The sequence below is a fragment of the Humulus lupulus genome, chromosome X (genome assembly GCF_963169125.1).
Source record: "Humulus lupulus chromosome X, drHumLupu1.1, whole genome shotgun sequence".
NCBI classification, from domain to species: domain Eukaryota; kingdom Viridiplantae; phylum Streptophyta; class Magnoliopsida; order Rosales; family Cannabaceae; genus Humulus; species Humulus lupulus.
In genome coordinates, this window is record NC_084802.1 from 191470642 (window position 1) to 191490440 (window position 19799).

The 19799-nt window shown below is 41.9% G+C and overlaps 1 protein-coding gene across 1 annotated transcript; it reads right to left on the reverse strand.

Annotated features, from left to right (window-relative positions):
• Window positions 1-1789: 1789 nt before the first annotated feature.
• On the reverse strand, window positions 1790-3665 carry LOC133804519 (calcium uniporter protein 4, mitochondrial). Its single transcript, XM_062242677.1, has 2 exons — window positions 2696-3665; window positions 1790-2551 (listed from the first exon to the last, which is right to left on the reverse strand). Exons 1-2 carry the CDS (start codon window positions 3284-3286, stop codon window positions 2114-2116), a joined length of 1029 nt encoding a protein of 342 aa, XP_062098661.1. The 5' UTR covers window positions 3287-3665; the 3' UTR covers window positions 1790-2113.
• Between the last annotated feature and the right edge of the window lie 16134 nt (window positions 3666-19799).

A 19799-nucleotide genomic window follows, 5' to 3' on the forward strand; every position in this document is an offset into this window, starting at 1 on the left:
TCTTCACATGATAATGCTAAACGATCCGCTAATGACTCCTGGATGAAGTTATTGTTGCTGCCTGTGTCGATGAGGACTTCCAAGGTTTCGGTGCCGTGTTTGGCCATGATTCGAAAGATGCGAGGGTTCAGCGAATTAGAGAGGGAGTTTAGACTCACTTCTGCTTCGTCCCCTGGGTCAGTAAGCTCTCTGTCATCCGTTTCAATCCCCAAATCACATTCCTCATCCTCCTGTCCACATAATATCAGCATCCTATTCTTGCATTTGTGCCCAAAACTGAATTTCTCGTCACATGTAAAACACAGTCCTTTGTCTCGGCAATCCTTCAATTCCCCGGGAGATAATCGCTTGACAGGAAGGGTTTGTGTGCTAGACCGAGGGTGGTTTGGCAATCCTAATGATGTCGACGTTGGAGTGGTGGACTTGAGAGCAAACACTTGTGCTGATGCGTGCCCGGAGCTCGGGGTAGGCATCCGATTAGGCCACCCGGACCTGGATACCTCTGAACGTTGGCGGAAACTCAAATCGTCATGGCGATCCTCAAACAATTGTGCCTTAGCCATCGCATCTGCCAAGTCTAACGGCTTAGCTAACAGAAGCTCCCTTCGGATTTCCAGCTTTAGACCCCACACAAAGAAGTTGAGAAACATTGCATCGGCTACCCCGGATATGCGCGGCATTAGGGCTTCAAATTCTGCTCGATATTGAGAAACTCCTCCTGTCTGAGTTAACTTAGAGATACGTCCCAGCGGGTCGTCGTATATGGATGTGCCAAATCGCTGAACTAACGCTTTCAAAAATGAATCCCAGTCCGTGATCGAGCCTCCCTTCTCCATCCATTGGAACCATGTGGATGGTGCTCCATCCAAGTGAAAGGCTACCACTGCTAAACGCATCGCATAATCAACCTTGTGTAAGTCAAAGAACTTGGTAATCTTGTAGATCCAATCCTCCACATTTGTTCTGTCGAATCGCGGAACCTTGACCCGAAGTGTCTTAAGAATCGAGTGTATGTCACCATTGTCCTGTGTCACTGAGGATCGCCCGCCCGAGACCCTAGTCCCCTCAACCCGAGCACTGCTATTCCCCTCCATTGCCGTGACCTGAGGAGATGGTATCGCAGCAAAACGTTCCTCCGTCTGAGCAGCATGTTGAGAAAGCAGAGTAGAGAACTTCTGAAATTGTTTCTCCAATTGCTCATCCGAGTACTGCTTGAAACTCAGCTCCATCGACTGAAGCATGGCAGCAAGTTCTTCATTCTTCATGGTGAGTTCAACAATGAAAGCACCAGTAATAGCAAAGGCACTCTTCGAGTCAGTGCAAAACTCCCAATTTGCCAAATTCTTGATAATCAATAATAATGCCCAAAGTCTCATTACAATCCTCATATACTCACTACAGTTTATCAAAAACGAAAATAACAAACTCATAACTGAAATAACAATTTGCTCCACCCTCTCACTGCCTTTCCAGCCTAACAAACTCGTCTAGCCAACGGGACTTCACTCGCCTTCTCTTTTCACGCGCTTTGTGCTCTTCTCCTTGTTCTCCTCTTCCTGAAATGCCCTCCTTCTGTTCGTGCCCTTCAACAACCTCTGTTTCCCTTGGTGTTGCCTGGCTGATCCACTCTTGGGCTCTGTCCATCAACCTCTTCTCATCTAATGGTATTAGGCTGCTCTTCTGGGCCGAAACTTCTTGGGCTGAACCACTACTCGTAACATTAAGTCTTCTATTCAGCACATGCCCATGCCTTGCATATGTTATAATAAATTTAGGGTAGAAATCGGAATTTGAACAAAACTGTCATTTATTTAATTTTTTTTTAAAGGAAATGGTCTAAACACCAGACTCCAGCCAACGGCCAGGTCTTCCAGGTCAGATCACTCTATTAAAACTAAACTGTGGCCCAAACTGAACTTAACCAGTCCATTACTCTACTGACCAAACTATACAAATTTTACAGTTATATATACATAAACCTTTTTTACCCTACAACTCCAATTTACCCAAAATTTTACCATACTCTACTCTACATGTTCGTACGTTCTTCAACTATGTACCCTACTCTTCTTTCAACGATGATTACTTTACAAGTAATAGAACCGAGAAAGGCCTATTCAAGGCCGTGAAACGACGCCGTCGTTGGGTAAAACGCTTTGCAAAGCTGGTTGTACTTTTGCATATCAAAGCTATGAATCTCCATGAGGCGTTTTTGCTTGGCGAGAAAGCGGCGGTGGAAGTAGCCCTGGAAAGTGGGCTCCGTCGAGGTCCGGAGGAAGAAGCCGTAGCCCAAGGCGAAATGGATCGATGTCACAAAGAAGCATATGGGCTCCATCACGTCCCAACTCAGCTCCCAAAAGGTTAGTCTCATGGCTGCCAGCGTTTGGGCCAGTACCAAGCCCAGCCCAATATAGAGCTCACCCTGGACCAATTCTCTTGCTTTCTGGTCGATCATGGATTTTTGTTTCTCCATTTCCTCCAGTGCCTTTCTTCTTGGATCGTTTGGATTGGCTACACTCTGACAAATTATGGCCTCCATAGATTTCGCCACCTATATTATCCATAATAATAAAAATAATTAATTAATAAAGAAAGAAAGATAAACTGAAAAATATCATATTAGTTTAGAAATTGTGAAATAAATGACGTAAACGACATTAAAAAAAAAAAAAGAGTAAAAGTAAAAAATGTATACCTGTTCTGGTCGAAGGAAAACGACGTTTCCCAAAACGATGACGTTTCCAGTTTCGTCTAACGTCTTTGCGAACTCCGCTCCTTGATTTTCGTTCTCACAACCTTCAACGCAGATTCGAAAGAACTCAGAGTAGGAAATCGAGCTCTCCGGGATCGCTCTGAGCTTTGATTTCAGCTTCTCGACATGTGCAAGCCGTAAGATCTTCTTAGCGTCCGATACCGATAAGCCGAAAACAGAATCGACGGCGGTGAGTTCTGGCGCAGGAGGACTCAGACAATCGAGTCGGATGCGATCGCTGGTAATGTTGGTTCCTCTCAGCTTCTCCCGTAGTTTCTCGCCGACGGGCAAGGACAGAAATTCATGCAGCCGAGTGGCTGATTTATCAGGGGCTCGCCTGTGAAAGAACCGCCGGAAAAATCCTTTCTCTGCTGAATCCGGCGACGTCACGTATTCCCGGTGGCATTTGGCGTTGCTGACGTCGTTTACGGGAACGATGGTGTTGATCGAGAGAGAGATTTCTGGAGTGAGTGACTGTGACGTGACTCTGCGGCCGTCTAACAGACGCTTTGCTAGCATTTTCCGGAGCGCCATTGATGAAAAGTAGAGAGTTTTTGTCGTTAAGGGTTTGATGTTAGAATAACGGAGAAGAGTCGCTCATATATATATATATATATAAGGTCCGAGGTGAGAGGAACTACTATCGTAGAGCAGAATCTCCAAGGCTGACGCCTGTCTGCATTATTGTCTTCTTTCTATATTTTTATTTTTAAAATAAAATTCAATAAATTAAAATTTTCTTGCGGTTGTTTTTTTGTTTTCTTGGAATTAAAATGGCATGGAATCTTTCGTGAGAAAAAGGAATCTACTTTTTCAAGAGTAAATAAAAAAAATCTGTATAAATTACGGGATGTAACCGTGAGAAGTAAAAATAACATAAAATAATGTCCTAATTTATTTTTATTTAATTATTGCAATGAATCTAAGCAATATTTCTGTTTCATCTTTTAAGAAACAGTTGTTCTACAGTAGATACGTTAGAATATTTGTTGAAACAAGTATGTTTGGTAGAGAGTTGAGAAAGGTGGAGTGAGAGAAATAAAGAATCTTTGTTTGGCAAGAGAGAGATGGAGGGAGAGTTCTCCCTCTAAATCATTAAAATTTAATAAGATAATTAAAATATATAAAATATTATTATTATTTTTTTAAAATAATAACAAATAATTATACTACAAAGGATAATGTGATAAATCGAATAATTAATCTCCTCTTTATTCTTTTAATTTTATTTATCTTACCAAACAAAATAAAGAAAAACTACTATACTCTTCATTCATTATAATCTCCATCATTTTTAAACTCCTCATCTATTGTACTTTCTCTTATTCGTACCAAACATAACCTAAAGGAAAAAAAAAAGAATCATATTATTTACACATTTATGCTGAAAAATTATGTCAATTTAACTTTTTTTTTTCCTTTAACATTTCAATATTATTTCTATATTATATGTTGGAATACAGTCATATGCTCTTATATGTATGTATATATATATATATGTTTATTACAAAAAATATATATATTTATATATTTATATGAGGCGGCCAATATATAATTCATTGAACTATAAATTACATCTCTCCATTCAAATAAGATGAAATGAAATCGATACAAGATTGAGCTCAACGTACGGCCTAATAAACTCATGCTCACATCCTTACGTACCATTGAAAAAAACCCAACCGATGTTTAATTATTTTTTCTTTTAACAAAATATATATATATATATTTATATATATTTGGATTACAAAAGAAAATGTGAAATTTTATCACTTTTATAAATTTAGGATAAGCCTTACAGGACAATGAAGATTAAATGCTTATGTTTATGGTAATATGCTACTCGAAAAGGAAAATCGTGCCAGATAATAAAATAAGAGTTACGTAATTTTTATTCTAGAATTTAATTAATTTATGAATTTTTTAATATATATTATTTATAGTATATATTTTTTTTATGAATTTTTTAATATATATTAATTTATGATAAGATATTACTGTTGCATTTTTATGATCAGAATATGAATAGTAACATGATTTAATTTATACTTTCCTGCTTAATATTTTAACATTGTATTTAGGATCAGAGGTATATGACAACAATACTATTCGTAACCATATAATTATGATTTAGTCAAATGTTTACTAATTCTCACAATATAATTTTATTATATCCATCGTCATTCCTATATGTTAATCCTATTGTTATCACATATTATAAATTTTACCAATAATAATATTTTTTGTGGTATACGTGCTAAATATTATTATGAGTTACTTAAATTTTGATAAATAATAATATTCCACATGGCATCATTTGTATTGATTAGTAAAAATCTCATCATCAACCAAGCTTGTGATCAATCTTTGCAACAAAATAGAAAACAAGAAAAAAAACAAACAAAATTTATGATCAAGAAGAAATAAGAAGATTGGTGGGACGTAGGGGGTTTATTGATTTATTTTCTTTAATTTATTATTATTATTCTGTGACTTATTTCGTGTATAATTTTATTAATTTGGTTTTAATTAAACATTGTCGATAATTATAAATTTATAACTTCATCGAGTTATTGCAAAAATTAATTTTAAAAAAAATCAATTTGTAACAAGTTACATATATATTTAAAAAAGGAACAAGTTTGAGTGTAAATTTTCGGTCTATATAGAAGTTTCAATCAAAGAGAAGGGGAATAAAATTGTAAACTATATCTAATTTAAAAAGAAGTACGCATTGAAAAACTCACCACTTCACAAATTGACGTTCTACTTTTCTCAAATTTTTATTGTATTTTATTTTTGTCGAAATATTATTTGAAGTTTCATCATTGTTATAAGTTAAGTTAAATATATTATTTATGTAATAAAATTAATTAGGGACGTAATTATTGTATAATTTTAATGATATGCCATATATTTAACATCAAACGTATTAAAATACTTAAAATTAAGAAACCAAAATTTTACAAAACTTGAATATATATTGTAATTTTATTAATTATTTTAATTTAAAATTAGTTTTAATAATATTCATATATATATATATCAAAAGTAATATAATTTTTATTTATTTGTTCTTGTTTAGTTTTTTGAGGAATGAAATTAAAATTTACAATAAAGCATTTTTTTATTCTTTTTAGTTTTTTTCTTCTATTAATTGATTAATTAAGAATGTCACATAAGTTTTGACTAATATATTTTTTTTCTCTTCCAATTTTCATAATAAATGGCGAATTTGTATTTTATGATAGTTTGAAAAGATTTTTCTTTTAGATTTGTTACACCCAAATTTCGACATTGTGTCATAAATGAGTCTCGAAATGTAGGCTTATAAAGCGTAAGCTTGAAAGTAACAAGCAGTGGCTGGATACTTGTATAAATTTGCATGATTCTTGAGTTTTTCTTGTTGGTGATCGAGCACAAGTTCAAAAGGCTTGAGTTTAATCATCAAGCTCGAAAGGGTGAATCTTCTTCGATGCATATGGGTGTTATTCGAACTTTAGTTGTGAGCTCGAAGATATTGGTCTTCGAAGATTGAGCTCGATGAAATCACTGGCTAAAGAGGAGGTTGACTAGAATAACGAGCTCGAAGTGTTGATCGATCTCGAAAGCGTGTAAACCTTGCATTCGAGGTCAGCAACATGTTTTGCACACGACAACTATTAGGAGATCCCTATTCCTTAGGGATTTGTTGTTATCTGATATTAACTCCCAATTGTCATGGGATATTATGTAATTAATGTATTTATTTGTATTTATTTTAAATTTGAATTGCAACTTCCCGAAATAAGGGGGAGATATTCTGACAACCAGGTCTATAAAGAGCCTGGGGAATTTCATTTGGAGGGACACAAAATTGTACTGAGAATACTTTGTTGAATTAGTTTGATAAAACTTTGAGAGAGTATCACGAATCAATAATATTGACTCGTGGACTAGGCAAATTTTAACTGCTGAGCCACGTAAAAGCCCTACTGTTCTTTCATTATTTTTAAATAGTTGTTTAGTGCTCTTCTAATTTAAGTTGACGAAAAACAGCGTCAACAATTTGGTGATTTCATTAAGAGCAATAAGAAAATCATTGGATTGTTTGTAAAAAATCTCCTGAATTACCAATGGCTTCTACGAACAACCCAGGTGCTGGTGGGCGACCATTGCCCCAAATACCTAAGGAGCAAACTCCTCATAATGAAGATTACCCGTAGAGAGCTGGGAAGCAACCGATGACAGACCACGACCTAGACGAGGGGAGTGCATCATCTGACTCCTGGGGGCCACCTACTCCCAGGCCTGACGAGGACCTTTATTATAATCTTGAGAGGTATATCCCCATTGTTGAACTGGAGATTCGCCAACTGCGCCAACAATTGGCAGAGGCCACAAGGCACAATGAAGAATTGGCTAGACATGCCACTGAGGTCCAGGCACCACCCCGAAGGCCCAGTGAAAGTCCCCGTTGGAGCACGACCGCCAGGTGGGCCGGACAAGGGGCTTAATAGGCTCAGCCAAGGCTCAAGGCAAACACTGGCGATAAACGCCCTAGAAGGGATACTCAAACCAATACTACTGGCAATCCGACTGTGGAGATAACTGCAGGAACAGGGAATAACCGAGCTCCTCCAGCAGCTTAGAGCTTTAACCCTGAATCTGTCAGGAACAACTCGGAACCAGTCCGGGTCAATTCTAGGCCTTCTAGACCCGACAATGGGAGGCCACTTGCTGGGAAAACTTTATACAGGATCTTTATTTATTTTCATGTAGATCTAATATTAAACAAATTAACATGCGGTTTAATGGTTGTATTAGTAGGCCGGGAGGGCCATAATTGTTTTAATTATGCCATTAAATGATTATATGCATGTTTATGTGAATTATATTATAATATGATGTTAAATGCATGCATGTGGGTCCACATTTGATTATTAGGACATTTTGGTAATTTGGCCGTTGATGGCATATTTGTGTATTTTGGTGCATATTGTCATTTATGGTTGGGATCCCATTATTATGGGGTTATATTCGAGCAATTCGGCATGAGACAGTCCTATATTTCAAATTAGCGGTTTTTTCATAACGGGGTAAATTATTGGGATATTGGATAATGGGAATGTTTATTTGATGATAAATTAGGAGTTATTGAGATTATGAGGAAATTCTGGGAGTTTTGACTATTTTTCCCCGGGGATGTTTTTGGGACCCCGACCATTAGGTTTTATTTGAGGTTACTTAAGCCTGAAGTAGTCTGTCAGAAAGAACCGTACGTTTAAAACACTTTCTCTCTCTCCCGTTAACCTTTGTGACGTTCGTGGCAATTTTGAAGAAATCTTGAGTTCTAGGAGTCGGAATCAAGCGAGGATCGAGGCATAGCGATCCTAGGAAAGATTAGAAGCTTCTTGACCAAAGGATTTAACGAGAAACAACCCAATCAAAGGTCATTCAAGCTTTCAGTTTTGAGGTTTAGAGTTTCTAAGCTTTGATTTGGATTTTGTGTATCGATGAGTTTTTGATTCGTTTGAGCCTCGGGATTTGATGATTTTGGATCATTGTGAAGTTTGAGAACTTTGATTTTTTGATTTGGAGGTGTTTAGGTATGTTTTTCAAAGGTTTAAAATGGGAGAAAATAGAGTTATGGTAGGTTTCCAAGGTGGGGCTGCGACCCTGTTCTTGGGCGTCGCGGCCCAAGCTCGAAGAAGAAGGAGGTGAGGTTTGTGTGTGCTAGGGGCTGCGACACTGAGTAGTGGGCACCGCGGCGCTTGCTCCTGGTGTGGCTGGGGGCCACGGCTCATGAAGGGTTTTGAGGCCAATTGGGTGTTTAGATCATGGGAACTCAGTTTTAGGCCTCGGGATCGTTCCTACTACCCAGTTTAGTGGGGTTCGATGTCCCGGAGGCTAAATTTTGTTTCGGGAACCTTTGTCATTTATTTTATTAATGGTGTCCCATATTTTGTTATGACTAGGTGACCGCTAAAGGACTTAAGGGTTGATCGTTCTCAAGGGTCGTTCTTTTATTCATTCTCGCTCGAATCAGAGGTAAGAAAACTGCACTCTGTATATATATGACATGCGTGATTGTGTTGAGGCATGTTGGTTATTGAATGTGGACATTGATTGCATATTAAATGGTTAGCAAATCTTGCTTATCTGTGTATGACATTGACTATTCAGAATCAGCACTGGTCGTATATTACTGACTTGAGAGTCAGAACCGGCATAAGCGTCTTGAACGTAGAGCAGATAAAAGATTAGATCTAATCGATATCAGCGTTGAATGACTCTAGGAGCATTAATGCTGGACCGACCCTAAGGTCGATGAAAATTATAAGCGCTTGACTAGTCTAAGACTAGTTACTCAGAGCCAGGGCCAAAGGCCTAGGTGACTGCTTGTCACGTGGCTAGGGAGCGGAATCCCATGGTTGTGACTCTATGGTCATGCGGTAGGTTGTATTGGTGACTAGTTCATTGAGCACCTATCTTGATAAGCTAGTGAAAGGATCACTTATTTGTAAAGCCCAGGTGACCCTATCGTCACATGGCTAATGGGAACGGAACCCACTTTAGTGACTTTTCTAATTGCCACTCCTCTATTTTGGAATAAAAATCCTGAATGATTATTATGATCATTGTTGATATTATATTCATGCAATATTGTATTTTCTTGTTGGGCTTTGGCTCATGGGTGCCATGTGGTGTAGGTAAAGGGAAAGAAAAGCTCACCCAGCCTTGAGTGGAGAGCTTAGGTGGTGCTGTGTACATATGTGGCCGCTTGACCACCACGGCCAAGGAGTTCTTAGAGGAACTAGGGGGTTTACCCTATTTTTTTTTTTGCCACTTAGGTCGGCGGGTTGTGAATTTAAACAGTAATGACCATTTTGAGTTGTAAATAACTTGTAAATGTTTTGATGGGCCCATGAACAGTTTTGTATTTTAAATAAAATATATCATTTCCTTTTGATTGGTTTTCCACCTTAACCTGTTAATAATACCTAGAAGCACGTTTTTAACCAAAGAACTCGGGTAGCGAGTTAAATTTACGGTTCAACGTTCACAGTAACTGTCCTGGGGTAACCAGGGCGTTACATTCTCTAATTCTTGTATCCTCTCTGTCGCAGAGTATTATCAAGAAACTGAACCGATCTTTTATTTTCTTCACAGTCTTCCAATGTATCCTTAGAATCACCTAGACTAGTGTGGGCAATTCTCAACACATGAGATAGATATAGAGAGAAGAAGAGAAAATAACAAAGAGGCTTAGAAAAGGACTTGTGTTTAGAGAGAATCTAAAACTATCAAAAAATCAGTGATTAAACTTATCTGTTGTCTCAGAAATCTCAACTTATGACTTCTCTCTATGCACTCATTTTATAGACTCTGTACGTCCTGAAATTCAACACGAGTCTTTTAGACAGCTTGGATACAGCTGTCTAGCCCAGTACTATAATAGATGACCCATAAGTTCACCCTGTCCCTATAAAGACAGTACGATTCCCAAGCTAAATAGCACGAGCTGATGAGTACAAAGCAATAGGCATGAGCTAGGAACACTTATGAAGCATGGCATCCAAGACACGAGCTGACTCTACGCTCAGCTCGGGATATGTTAATGATCTACTATGTCCATGGACCTTTATAAACCTGGATACGTTATATATAAACGTGCGTGATCAGACATCACATGTCCGTTTATCCCTGAATTCTCGGACACGTAACATAAACGTGCATGATTAGACATCACATGTCCGATTATGCCAGACGACCCATGATCAGTTTTACCTAATGATTAGACCATACCTTAATGTAAATTGTAATATTCATCATTTGTGCAAGACAGGTCAGAGGAAGGATTTGTATTCACATGATGACCCCAACACCTATCCTAGGATGGTTCTTCTATAAATACCAAGACCTTGGATAGGGAAGGGGGTTGGGTTTTTTCTCTATAATGCAAATACTCTGCCGAAATATAGAGGGATATACAGTAATAATATCGACTCGTGGACTAGGGGGATTTTAGCCTCCGAACCACGTAAAAAGGAATGAGTGTTCTTAACCTTTCATTTCTAGCATCCCTAAGTGTTATTTTCCTTATTACGGTTTATCCTTAAGCACTAATCTATTCCAGCTAATTACGTAATTCACTGTTGGCAAAAAACCACAGCAACAGTTTGGTGCTTTCGTTGAGAGCTGCAGATTAGTGCTGTTGTGAAAGATTCAGATAAAATTTCATCATGGTGGTCACTCGTTCAAGGCATGGTAACGAAACAGATTAGCATGGTGGGTAGGAGGCTCACCATACCATTGTTTCCGACGAACAAAACCCAGAGATTCAGCAGTGGTTGGGAAAACAACCGATGGGCCACGACGACATTGGAAGTTCAGCGCCTTTACCGCCGAATCCGAACCCGGATTACTTGACTGCAGTGGAGTTGGAGAACATGTAGCTGATGAGCCATCTAGCCAAAGCAAACAAGCAAATCGAGGAGGTCTTGGCTCGGCTACCCCCTCTTGAAATCGACGTTAACGTCGGAAAGAGGCAAGGCAGGCTCATATGTCCCGCCAGGATAGTTGACTCAGGCCAAGTCGATCGGTTAGAACCTCAACGCCGAGTTCTGCGCCCATGTCGCAAGATCACCAGGAAATCCCATTTGGTGGCTTTCCCAGGGATCATCAACGAATCAGTCTGTCTGTCAGAACCTCGACTCCGAGTTCAGCACCACCGTCAAATGCACCCAGGAGCGCCCATGGCAACCCACCTAGAGGGTGAAGGGCAAACTTGCAAAGCTAGCATGTACTAACCGACCTCCCTATGCCGCGATCAGATCGCCAGACACAAGGAATCAGAAATGGTGGAACAGAGCGACCGTGGGCTAATTTGGTCCGACCTGATGGGACGAGAATCGCCTCGCCGATTAGACATCCTCCGTCGCTGATAAGGCATCCATATCCACCTCATTCTATTCGAAACATCCCTATCCATGGAAACAGCAGGAGGAATCCTCTTTTCACTGCCCCTGCGTATGCCCCGCGAGCAAGCGGGAATATCCCAGATCCTCAGCCTCAGCCTCAAATGCAAGCTCTAAGTTTCTCTAATGGAGGTTATTGGATCGAGAGCTGCCGAAGCGGTAGGACCGGTGCAGATTTGAGGAATCAGCTGAGCTCGGCTCAGAGCCCTCAAGTTGATCCACCGATCGATCTGCGAGATCGTCTAAATTCATAAAGGAGAAATCCAGCTAGCGAAGGAGTCAGTGGCACTCACCACGAGGGGAGTCCTTCCAAAGTACGTGATAACGAGAATGTCCCACCAAACCAAGCTCGAGCTTGGAGGGACAATAACCCGCCAAACGTGTACGATCGAATGGGAGCTGTTGAACAACCCCAAGGAACCAAGGACCAAACCCTCGAGAGGTTAGCCTAGATGGAGGAGCTGATGAAAAGACTCCTATTAGAGAAGGAAAAAGATGAATATGACTCGGGGATGAGCTCGAGCTCTTCGCCCCCAACATCGCAGCAATAACATACCCGCCGGGTTTCAAGATGCCCCATTTATCAAAATTCGATGGAGATGGGGATCTATCCGACCACTTGGGAATGCTCAATACTCTGATGATGGCCCATAATATCGAGCCTGAGTTGAGATGCATGGTATTCCCTTCGACTCTGGTCGGACTGGCTAGGCAGTGGTTCAAGCAATACAAAAAGCATTCTATCAGCTCATGGAAGAGTTTCTTCGCTGACTTCAAGAGGGTATTCCGGGCCTCTCAAGCGGCTCGCATCAAGGCGGACTCCCTTGCAAATGTAAAGCAGCAGCCCGGAGAGCCACTGAAAGCTTATTTGAGTAGGTTTACCAATATTGCTGCGTGAGCTAGAGACGCGGATGAAAGTTCTAGGCTTATGGCGATGAGCATCAGAATCCTTGTTGGGGGCGACCTATGGAAATAAATCCAGAGAAAGGGCGTCAACACCGTGGATGAGTTCCTGAACAGGGCTCAAAGGTGGATCAACTTGGAAGAGGCGCGAGCTTCGATCGCAGGAACCAGCCAAGTCCCTGCCCAGCCCGTTAGAGCGGTAAAAGACATTGCAGCTATGGCTCAAACTGTTACCCAGAATAACCAAGAGGGAGGTAGCAAGAGGAAGGGAAGTGGTGAGGGCGGCCAGAATGGTTCAAAGAAAAACAAATCCGCGGAGAAGTTCAAACCGATCTATGCGACTTATGCTGACCTCACAGATACTAGAGAGCGCATTTTCTTGGAAAATTCTGCCCACCTTCTGTGGAAAAAGCCTGAGCCTCTAAAAAATCAAAGGAAGAAGAGAGACCCTTCAAAATTTTGTCGATTCCACAATGACATTGGTCACAACACCGATGATTGTAGGCACTTAAAGGATGAGATCAAGACACTCATTAGGGCTGGACCTTTGGCTCAGTATGCCCGGAATCAAATCACTCCTAATCAGCTCGCTGGGCAAAACATTCAATCAACTCTAGAAGTTCCCACAAATCAGACCAGAGCTTAGGTGAATCAGGATACCCCTCCTCCGATAACAAGGGGAGAGATAGCAACCATCTCCGGAGGCCCTCATCTGGCAGGCACGAGCAACGATGCCCAGAAGAGGTACATCAATGAGCTGAGGTCTCACAATGGAGTTGAGTTCATCCCGGAGCAGTGTTTATCTAAGAAACAACAATTGGAGAAAAAACCAATCAGTTTTACTGAAGAAGATGCTAGTCATGTCCAGTTCCCGCATAACGATCCTCTGGTCATAATTGTCCAGCTTTCCAATCAGAGAGTTAGGTGGACACTAGTGGATAACGGGAGTTCTATGAACCTGCCATTCAGGTCCACACTGGAAAAAATGGGATTGTTTGTAACCAAGCTGAAGGCAACCTCCATGATGCTGTATGGATTTTTCGGCGAGGGATCGGCAGCCATCGGAACAATCGAGTTAGTGATAATCTTGGGTGAGGGACCATGAACTGTTTTCAAGCTTCTCGAGTTTGTGGTCGTCGATTGTCCGACCGCGTACAATGAAATCTTGGGTCGAACCACACTGATGGCATTCGAAGCCATAACATCTGTCCGCCACCTTGTGATCAAATTTCCCTCATCCACGGGAATATGTACTGTCCAAGGCGATCAGCTTACTGCCAGGGAATGTTATAGCATTTCCATGAAGGGAAAATCACAACCCAGGTAGCAGATGATGGCCATACAGGATGGAGGCAAGGAATCTCAAGAAGTAAGAACTGATCCTAGGATGGAAGAACCTCAGTAAGCCAGTGGCAGGGGGACCACCCCGAATGATGATATTGATCCACGAATAGGCAAAGATAGATCCGAGCTCCAGGCTGTTGAAGAACTCGAAGAAGTAAACATCGATCCCAAAGATGCTTCGAGAGTGGTTAAACTCGAGAAAAATCTTGACGTTGAGAGAAAGGCGGAGTTGGTAAATTTTTTACAAGAAAATCTAGATGTTTTCGCTTGGTCTCATGAAGACATGGTAGGGATTAGCCCGAGTGTCATCATGCATACCCTTGGACAAAAGCATGCCTATGAAATCCCAGAAACAGAGGCGTCTAGGTACAACCCGAGCTGAAGCCCTGGAAGAAGAAGTAGCCCGGCTATTAAAATGCGGTTTTATTTGCAAAGCTAAATACCCGATCTGGGTCATCAATCCTGTCCTGGTCTCAAAGCCAAATGGAAAAGGGCGGACCTGCATCAATTTCTCTGATTTAAACAAAGCCTGTCCCAAGGATTGCTTCCCATTGCCAAGGATTGACCAATTGGTGGATGCCACCGCGGGACACGAGCTCATGTCCTTCATGGATGCGTACTCTCGATATAACCAGATTGCTATGAACCCCGCAGACCAAGAGCATACTAGCTTTATGACTCCAACCAACATTTACTATTATAAAGTCATGCCCTTTGGACTGAAGAACGCTGGGGCTACCTACCAGAGATTGGTCAACAGAATGTTCGCTGATCAAATCGGGAAAAACATGGAAGTGTATGTTGATGATATGCTGGTCAAGCCAAAAACTGTCGATAACCATGTTCCCGATCTAAAGGAATGTTTTGAGATCCTAAGGAGGTATAGTATGAGGTTAAACCCCCATAAGTGTACTTTCGGAGTGGCATCAGGAAAAATTCTGGGGTTCATAGTCAATACCAGAGGGATAGAGGCGAACCCTGAAAAAATCAGATCGCTACTAGAAATTCCTTCGCCCAGGTCACATAAATATGTCCAGAGTCTGACAGGAAGAGTGGCAGCCCTTAATCAGTTTATTTCTAAGTCCACTGACAAGTGTTTGCCATTCTATAACTTGCTTCGGGGAAATAAAAAATTTGAATGGACTGAGGAGTGCGAGCAGGCATTTCGCGATCTAAAAACACATTTGGTTGAACCACCAGTATTGTCTAAACCAACGGCGGGGGAGCCCCTTTTTCTCTATTTAGCTGTTACGAAAAATGCAGCCAGTGTCGTGCTAGTCCGGGAAGAGGACCGAGTTCAAAAGCCAGTATATTATATAAGAAAAAGACTTCTCGGAGCTGAATCACGGTATCCCTTAATGGAAAAGATGGCGTTCTGCCTTATTACGGCCTCCAGGAAGCTTAGCCGTATTTCCGATCCCATTCAATCCACGTAATGATTGATCAACCTTTAAGGCAGATATTGCAGAAACCTGAGGCATCGAGACATCTTTTGAAATGGGCAATCGAGCTCAGCCAATTCAAAATACTGTACATACCCCAAACTATGATCAAAAGCCAAGCCCTGGCTGATTTCATGGCTGAATGCACTGGATTCTAGGAGGAGCTTTTGAGAGAGCCGGTACAGGCATTGTGGAGAATCTTCGTGGATGGTTCATCTAACGAGAACGAGTCTGGAGTTGGGATCATTTTGATATCTCCAGAAGGGCATCGTTTCCACTCCGTACTGCGGTTCGGGTTCGAGGCGACCAACAACGAAGCCTAATACGAAGCTTTATTGGCCGGACATAGAGTGGCAAAGGAGTTGAAGGCCAGGGCCGTCCAATGCTATAGCGATTCCCAGCTCATGGTAAACCAAGTGTCTGGAGAATATCAGGCGTGGGGGACCAAGATGGCGGCTTACCTAGCGAAAGTGAAGAAGGAGTTGTCCGAGTTTGAAAATGGCCTAGTCAAGCAGATCCCTCGTGAGAAGAACGCCAATGTCGATGCTTTGGCTAGACTCGCTACCTCCAAGGAAGCCGAGACTCTGAGCATAGTACCGGTGGAATTCTTGGAAAATCTGAGCATGGCAGAAAGTACGATGGAGGTCGAGATGATCAATACCAGGCCGACCTAGATGACTCCCATAATAGAGTATCTTACGACAGGGAAGTTGCCTGATGAGCGAAAAGACTCGAGGATGATACTTTATCAAGCTCCAAAGTATGCAATCATGGACAGGATGCTGTACCGACGTGGCCATTCCTTGTCTCTTCTACGATGTGTTCTGCCAGAGGAGGCCAAAACTATTTTGCAGGAGGTGCATGAAGACTTCTGTGGGGATCACGCTGGGTGGAAAAACCTGGCCTTAAAAATATTAAGGCAGGGATATCATTGGCCCACTTTATCAAGGGATTCCATCTCCTATGTCCAAAAGTGTGACAAGTGCCAGTGGTTTTCCACAGTTGCTCGAGCTCCACCAGTCGAGCTGAAAATGATCTCATCCCCATGGACATTTGTGGTATGGGGAATCGATTTAATTGGAGCCCTACCCACGGGAAAAGGAGGAGTTCACTATGCGGTGGTGGCCATCGATTATTTCACGAAGTGGGCGGAAGCAGAGCCCCTGGCAGCAATCACCTCAAAAGGGCTCCTCGACTTTGTAGTCAAGAGTATTGTTTGCCGATTTGGACTGCCAAGAAAGATTGTGTCAGACAATGGAACTCAGTTCGATAGCGATCTCTTCACCAAATTTTGTGAGAGGCATGGAATAATTAAGAGTTTCTCTTCGGTGGCCTACCCACAGGCCAACGGACAGGTCAAGGTCGTGAATAAGACACTCAAAGCGAGCCTTAAGAAAGGTTGGACGAGGCCGAGGGAGTTTAACCTGAGCAGCTCCCGCAGGTACTGTGGGCGTATTGGACCTCCCACCGAACTTTTACAGGGCACACACCTTTCTCCCTGACTTTCGGAAGTGAGGTCGTCCTTCCTGTCGAAACAAAGATAGCCACGCACGGACTCCAGACCTTCAGCCAGGAGCAGAATGATGAATTGCTCAGCGCATCCCTTGACCTAATTGATGAAAATGAGAGGATTCGCAGCTACAGCTCGCTCATTACCAGCAAAAAATCACTCGTTATTTTAATTCAAAGGTCAGGAGGCGTATCTTTGGTTTAGGCGACCTGGTGCTCCGAAGGGTCTTTTTGGCCAGCAAAGACCCCAAAGACGGTGCTTTGGGTTTGAGCTGGGAAGGACCCTATAAAATAGAGGAGGTCGTACATGAGGGAACCTTCAAATTGGCTCGGCTTAATGGAGAAACAGTCCCACAGACCTGGAATGCTATGCACCTAAAGAAGTATTACCAATGATCATACCACCCGTCTATGTAAGGCTTAGTTATAAAAGCCATTTAATTTAAGAAATAAAAGAGTCATTGTGTATTTCTTGTATCTTCATATGGTTTCATCTACGTGTTAGTTCGGATGATAGTGTTTGTCCAAAGCAACCAAGAAAGTTCACTTTCTGATTACTTAGGGGGCATATAACCCGAGAAGGGGATTAAAACTTGGAAGTTAGTAAAATTGATTAACCAGTGTTTTTTCTAAAATACACGAGGTGTAAAAAAAAACTAACACAAACTAAGTTTTAATTAAAAATTCTAGATACAACTAGGTCCAAAACTTGGAAGTTAGTAAAATTGATTAACCAGTGTTTTTTCTAAAAAACACGAGGTGTAAAAAAAAACTAACACGAACTAAGTTTTGATTAAAAATCTTGGATACAACCAGGTCCAAAACTTGGAAGTTAGTAAAATTGATTAACCAGTGTTTTTTTCTAAAAAAACGTGAGGTGTCAATAAAACTAACACGAACTAAGTTTTAATTAAATATCCTGGACTCAACCAGGTCCGAAACTTGGAAGTTAGCAAAATTTAAGATCCAGTGGCTTCCTCAGAAGTTTGGGACAACGATAAAACCTAACAAAAACTAAGTTCGGAACATTCAAAATCCCGGATACAACCGGGTTCAAGGCCTGATACTTAACAGGTAGGATATAAATCAACATCAATTTTGGTCACAACCAAAATTAAAGTATCTATCTCGACCTAAAAGTCATTTCCTAAGATTTTGAATGTACAAGTAAAAAACATAAGGAAAAATCAAGGAATAGATAAAAAAAGTAGATACTGGAAAATAAATAAATTGTCTCAAGGAAAATAACCTCATACCGAGCCAAAACGGCAAATGTTTACAAAAATAAAAATATATAAAGTAAACAAAGGCAAAAGAAAATTAAGCTCTTCTAGGGTGCTCTGAGGACGTCACTTCCTCGATCTCCTGCTCTTCAGCGGTGGAGGCTTCCCTAGTCTCGGACTGCTTTTGTTGAATTCGAGCCTTGAACTTCTCAAGGTAGGGGTCCCACACCTCGGAGGCCAGGAAGGATAAGTTTCCATCTTGTTTGAAGGCCCAGCAGTGGTACAACATACTCTCCATGGAGGTTAGCGAGGCCGCCTTCTCCTCCTTGACAGCAGTCTCGGCCTCCATCTGTTTGGCTTTGGCCTCCGCGAGCTCAGCTTGAATAGCAGCCAAAGCAGCCTTCACAGCTTGCTCGCCCCCTTGAGATGCTGCAAGGGCAGCTTTTGCGTCCAGATCGCCTCGTTGAGCAGTTGCAAGGGCAGTTCGGGCGGCAGTGAAGGCTGTCTGAGCGGTCTGGAGCTCGGCCTTAAGCTCGTCATTCCTGGCCCTGGCCCGAGCTATGCTTCGGTGCTGAGCCAAGACCGCCTGCAAAAAGTAAAGAAGCAAGTTAGACAAGTGCTGGAATAAAATCAAAAGAGTATATTTAGATAAGGAAAGTTGGCTTACTGTAAGGTTCATCCCCAGCACGGACTCCATAATGTTCTCCGGGCTCCTTTCCTCGATCACCCTCAGGTCCTTCAGATTGGCCTTGTAAAAATGCTTCACCGTATGGTTAGCCGTCTTGTAGAGAGTCCCTCAAAAGGTGTCCGACATCTTCTCCAAGTCCTGGGCATTGACCGGAATACATACGGAGGTGGTGGGGACGAGGGGCGCTAGGGGATCAGCTTGTGCTGCCTGATCCCGAGCAGAGGTGGATGGAAACCGAGTAGGAGGCGGAGGTGGACCCCTTTTATCTTGAGCAGCAGTAGCTGGAGCTGTCGAGCTTTGGCCTTTCCCCTTAGCCGAGGATTTGGAGGTCGTTCCTGTTGCAGGTGGCACCTTCTTAGTTGTGAACCGGGGCTTCTTTAATAGTGGCCCTGAGTTGGACTTTCCCTCCTGGAAAATCGTTCGGATGTTAGGAACCCCTTGTTGTGCCATCTCGTCGCCTGAAAAAGAGTGAGAAAGAATGTTAATATACAGACAAAGTCATCAGTTTACACAAAATATATACAAGGTATAACAAAAAGTCCTACCCTCCGAGCTAGAGGATGAGTCTATTGCCACGACCTCCGGCCTTAGAACCGCTACGGGAAAGGGAGAGCCTAACTCTACAATTTCTTGGATTAGGGGAGGTTCAGGCTCAGGTTCAATCTCGGGGCTAGACTCCTCTACGTATTGCCTAAGTCCAGGGGCAAGGATACCCTGGAGCAGGGAGGCCCATGACCTAAGGTTGGTTCCATACTCTTCAAAATAGACCGACCTAAAGGATAGGGTGTTATCCATGACTACAGTGCCCCTGGGATGGTCCATGTCGTGATGTAACACTAAGTGATCCATGCACTGGAGCAGGGTTATGTTACGGTCAGGGTCATTAGGGTGACGGTGTACAAGCTGGTTTGGGTTAAACCTAACTAGCCTAAGGTCAGCGACAACCCTATCTAAGTCCCTAAAGGGGTACGGGTTACC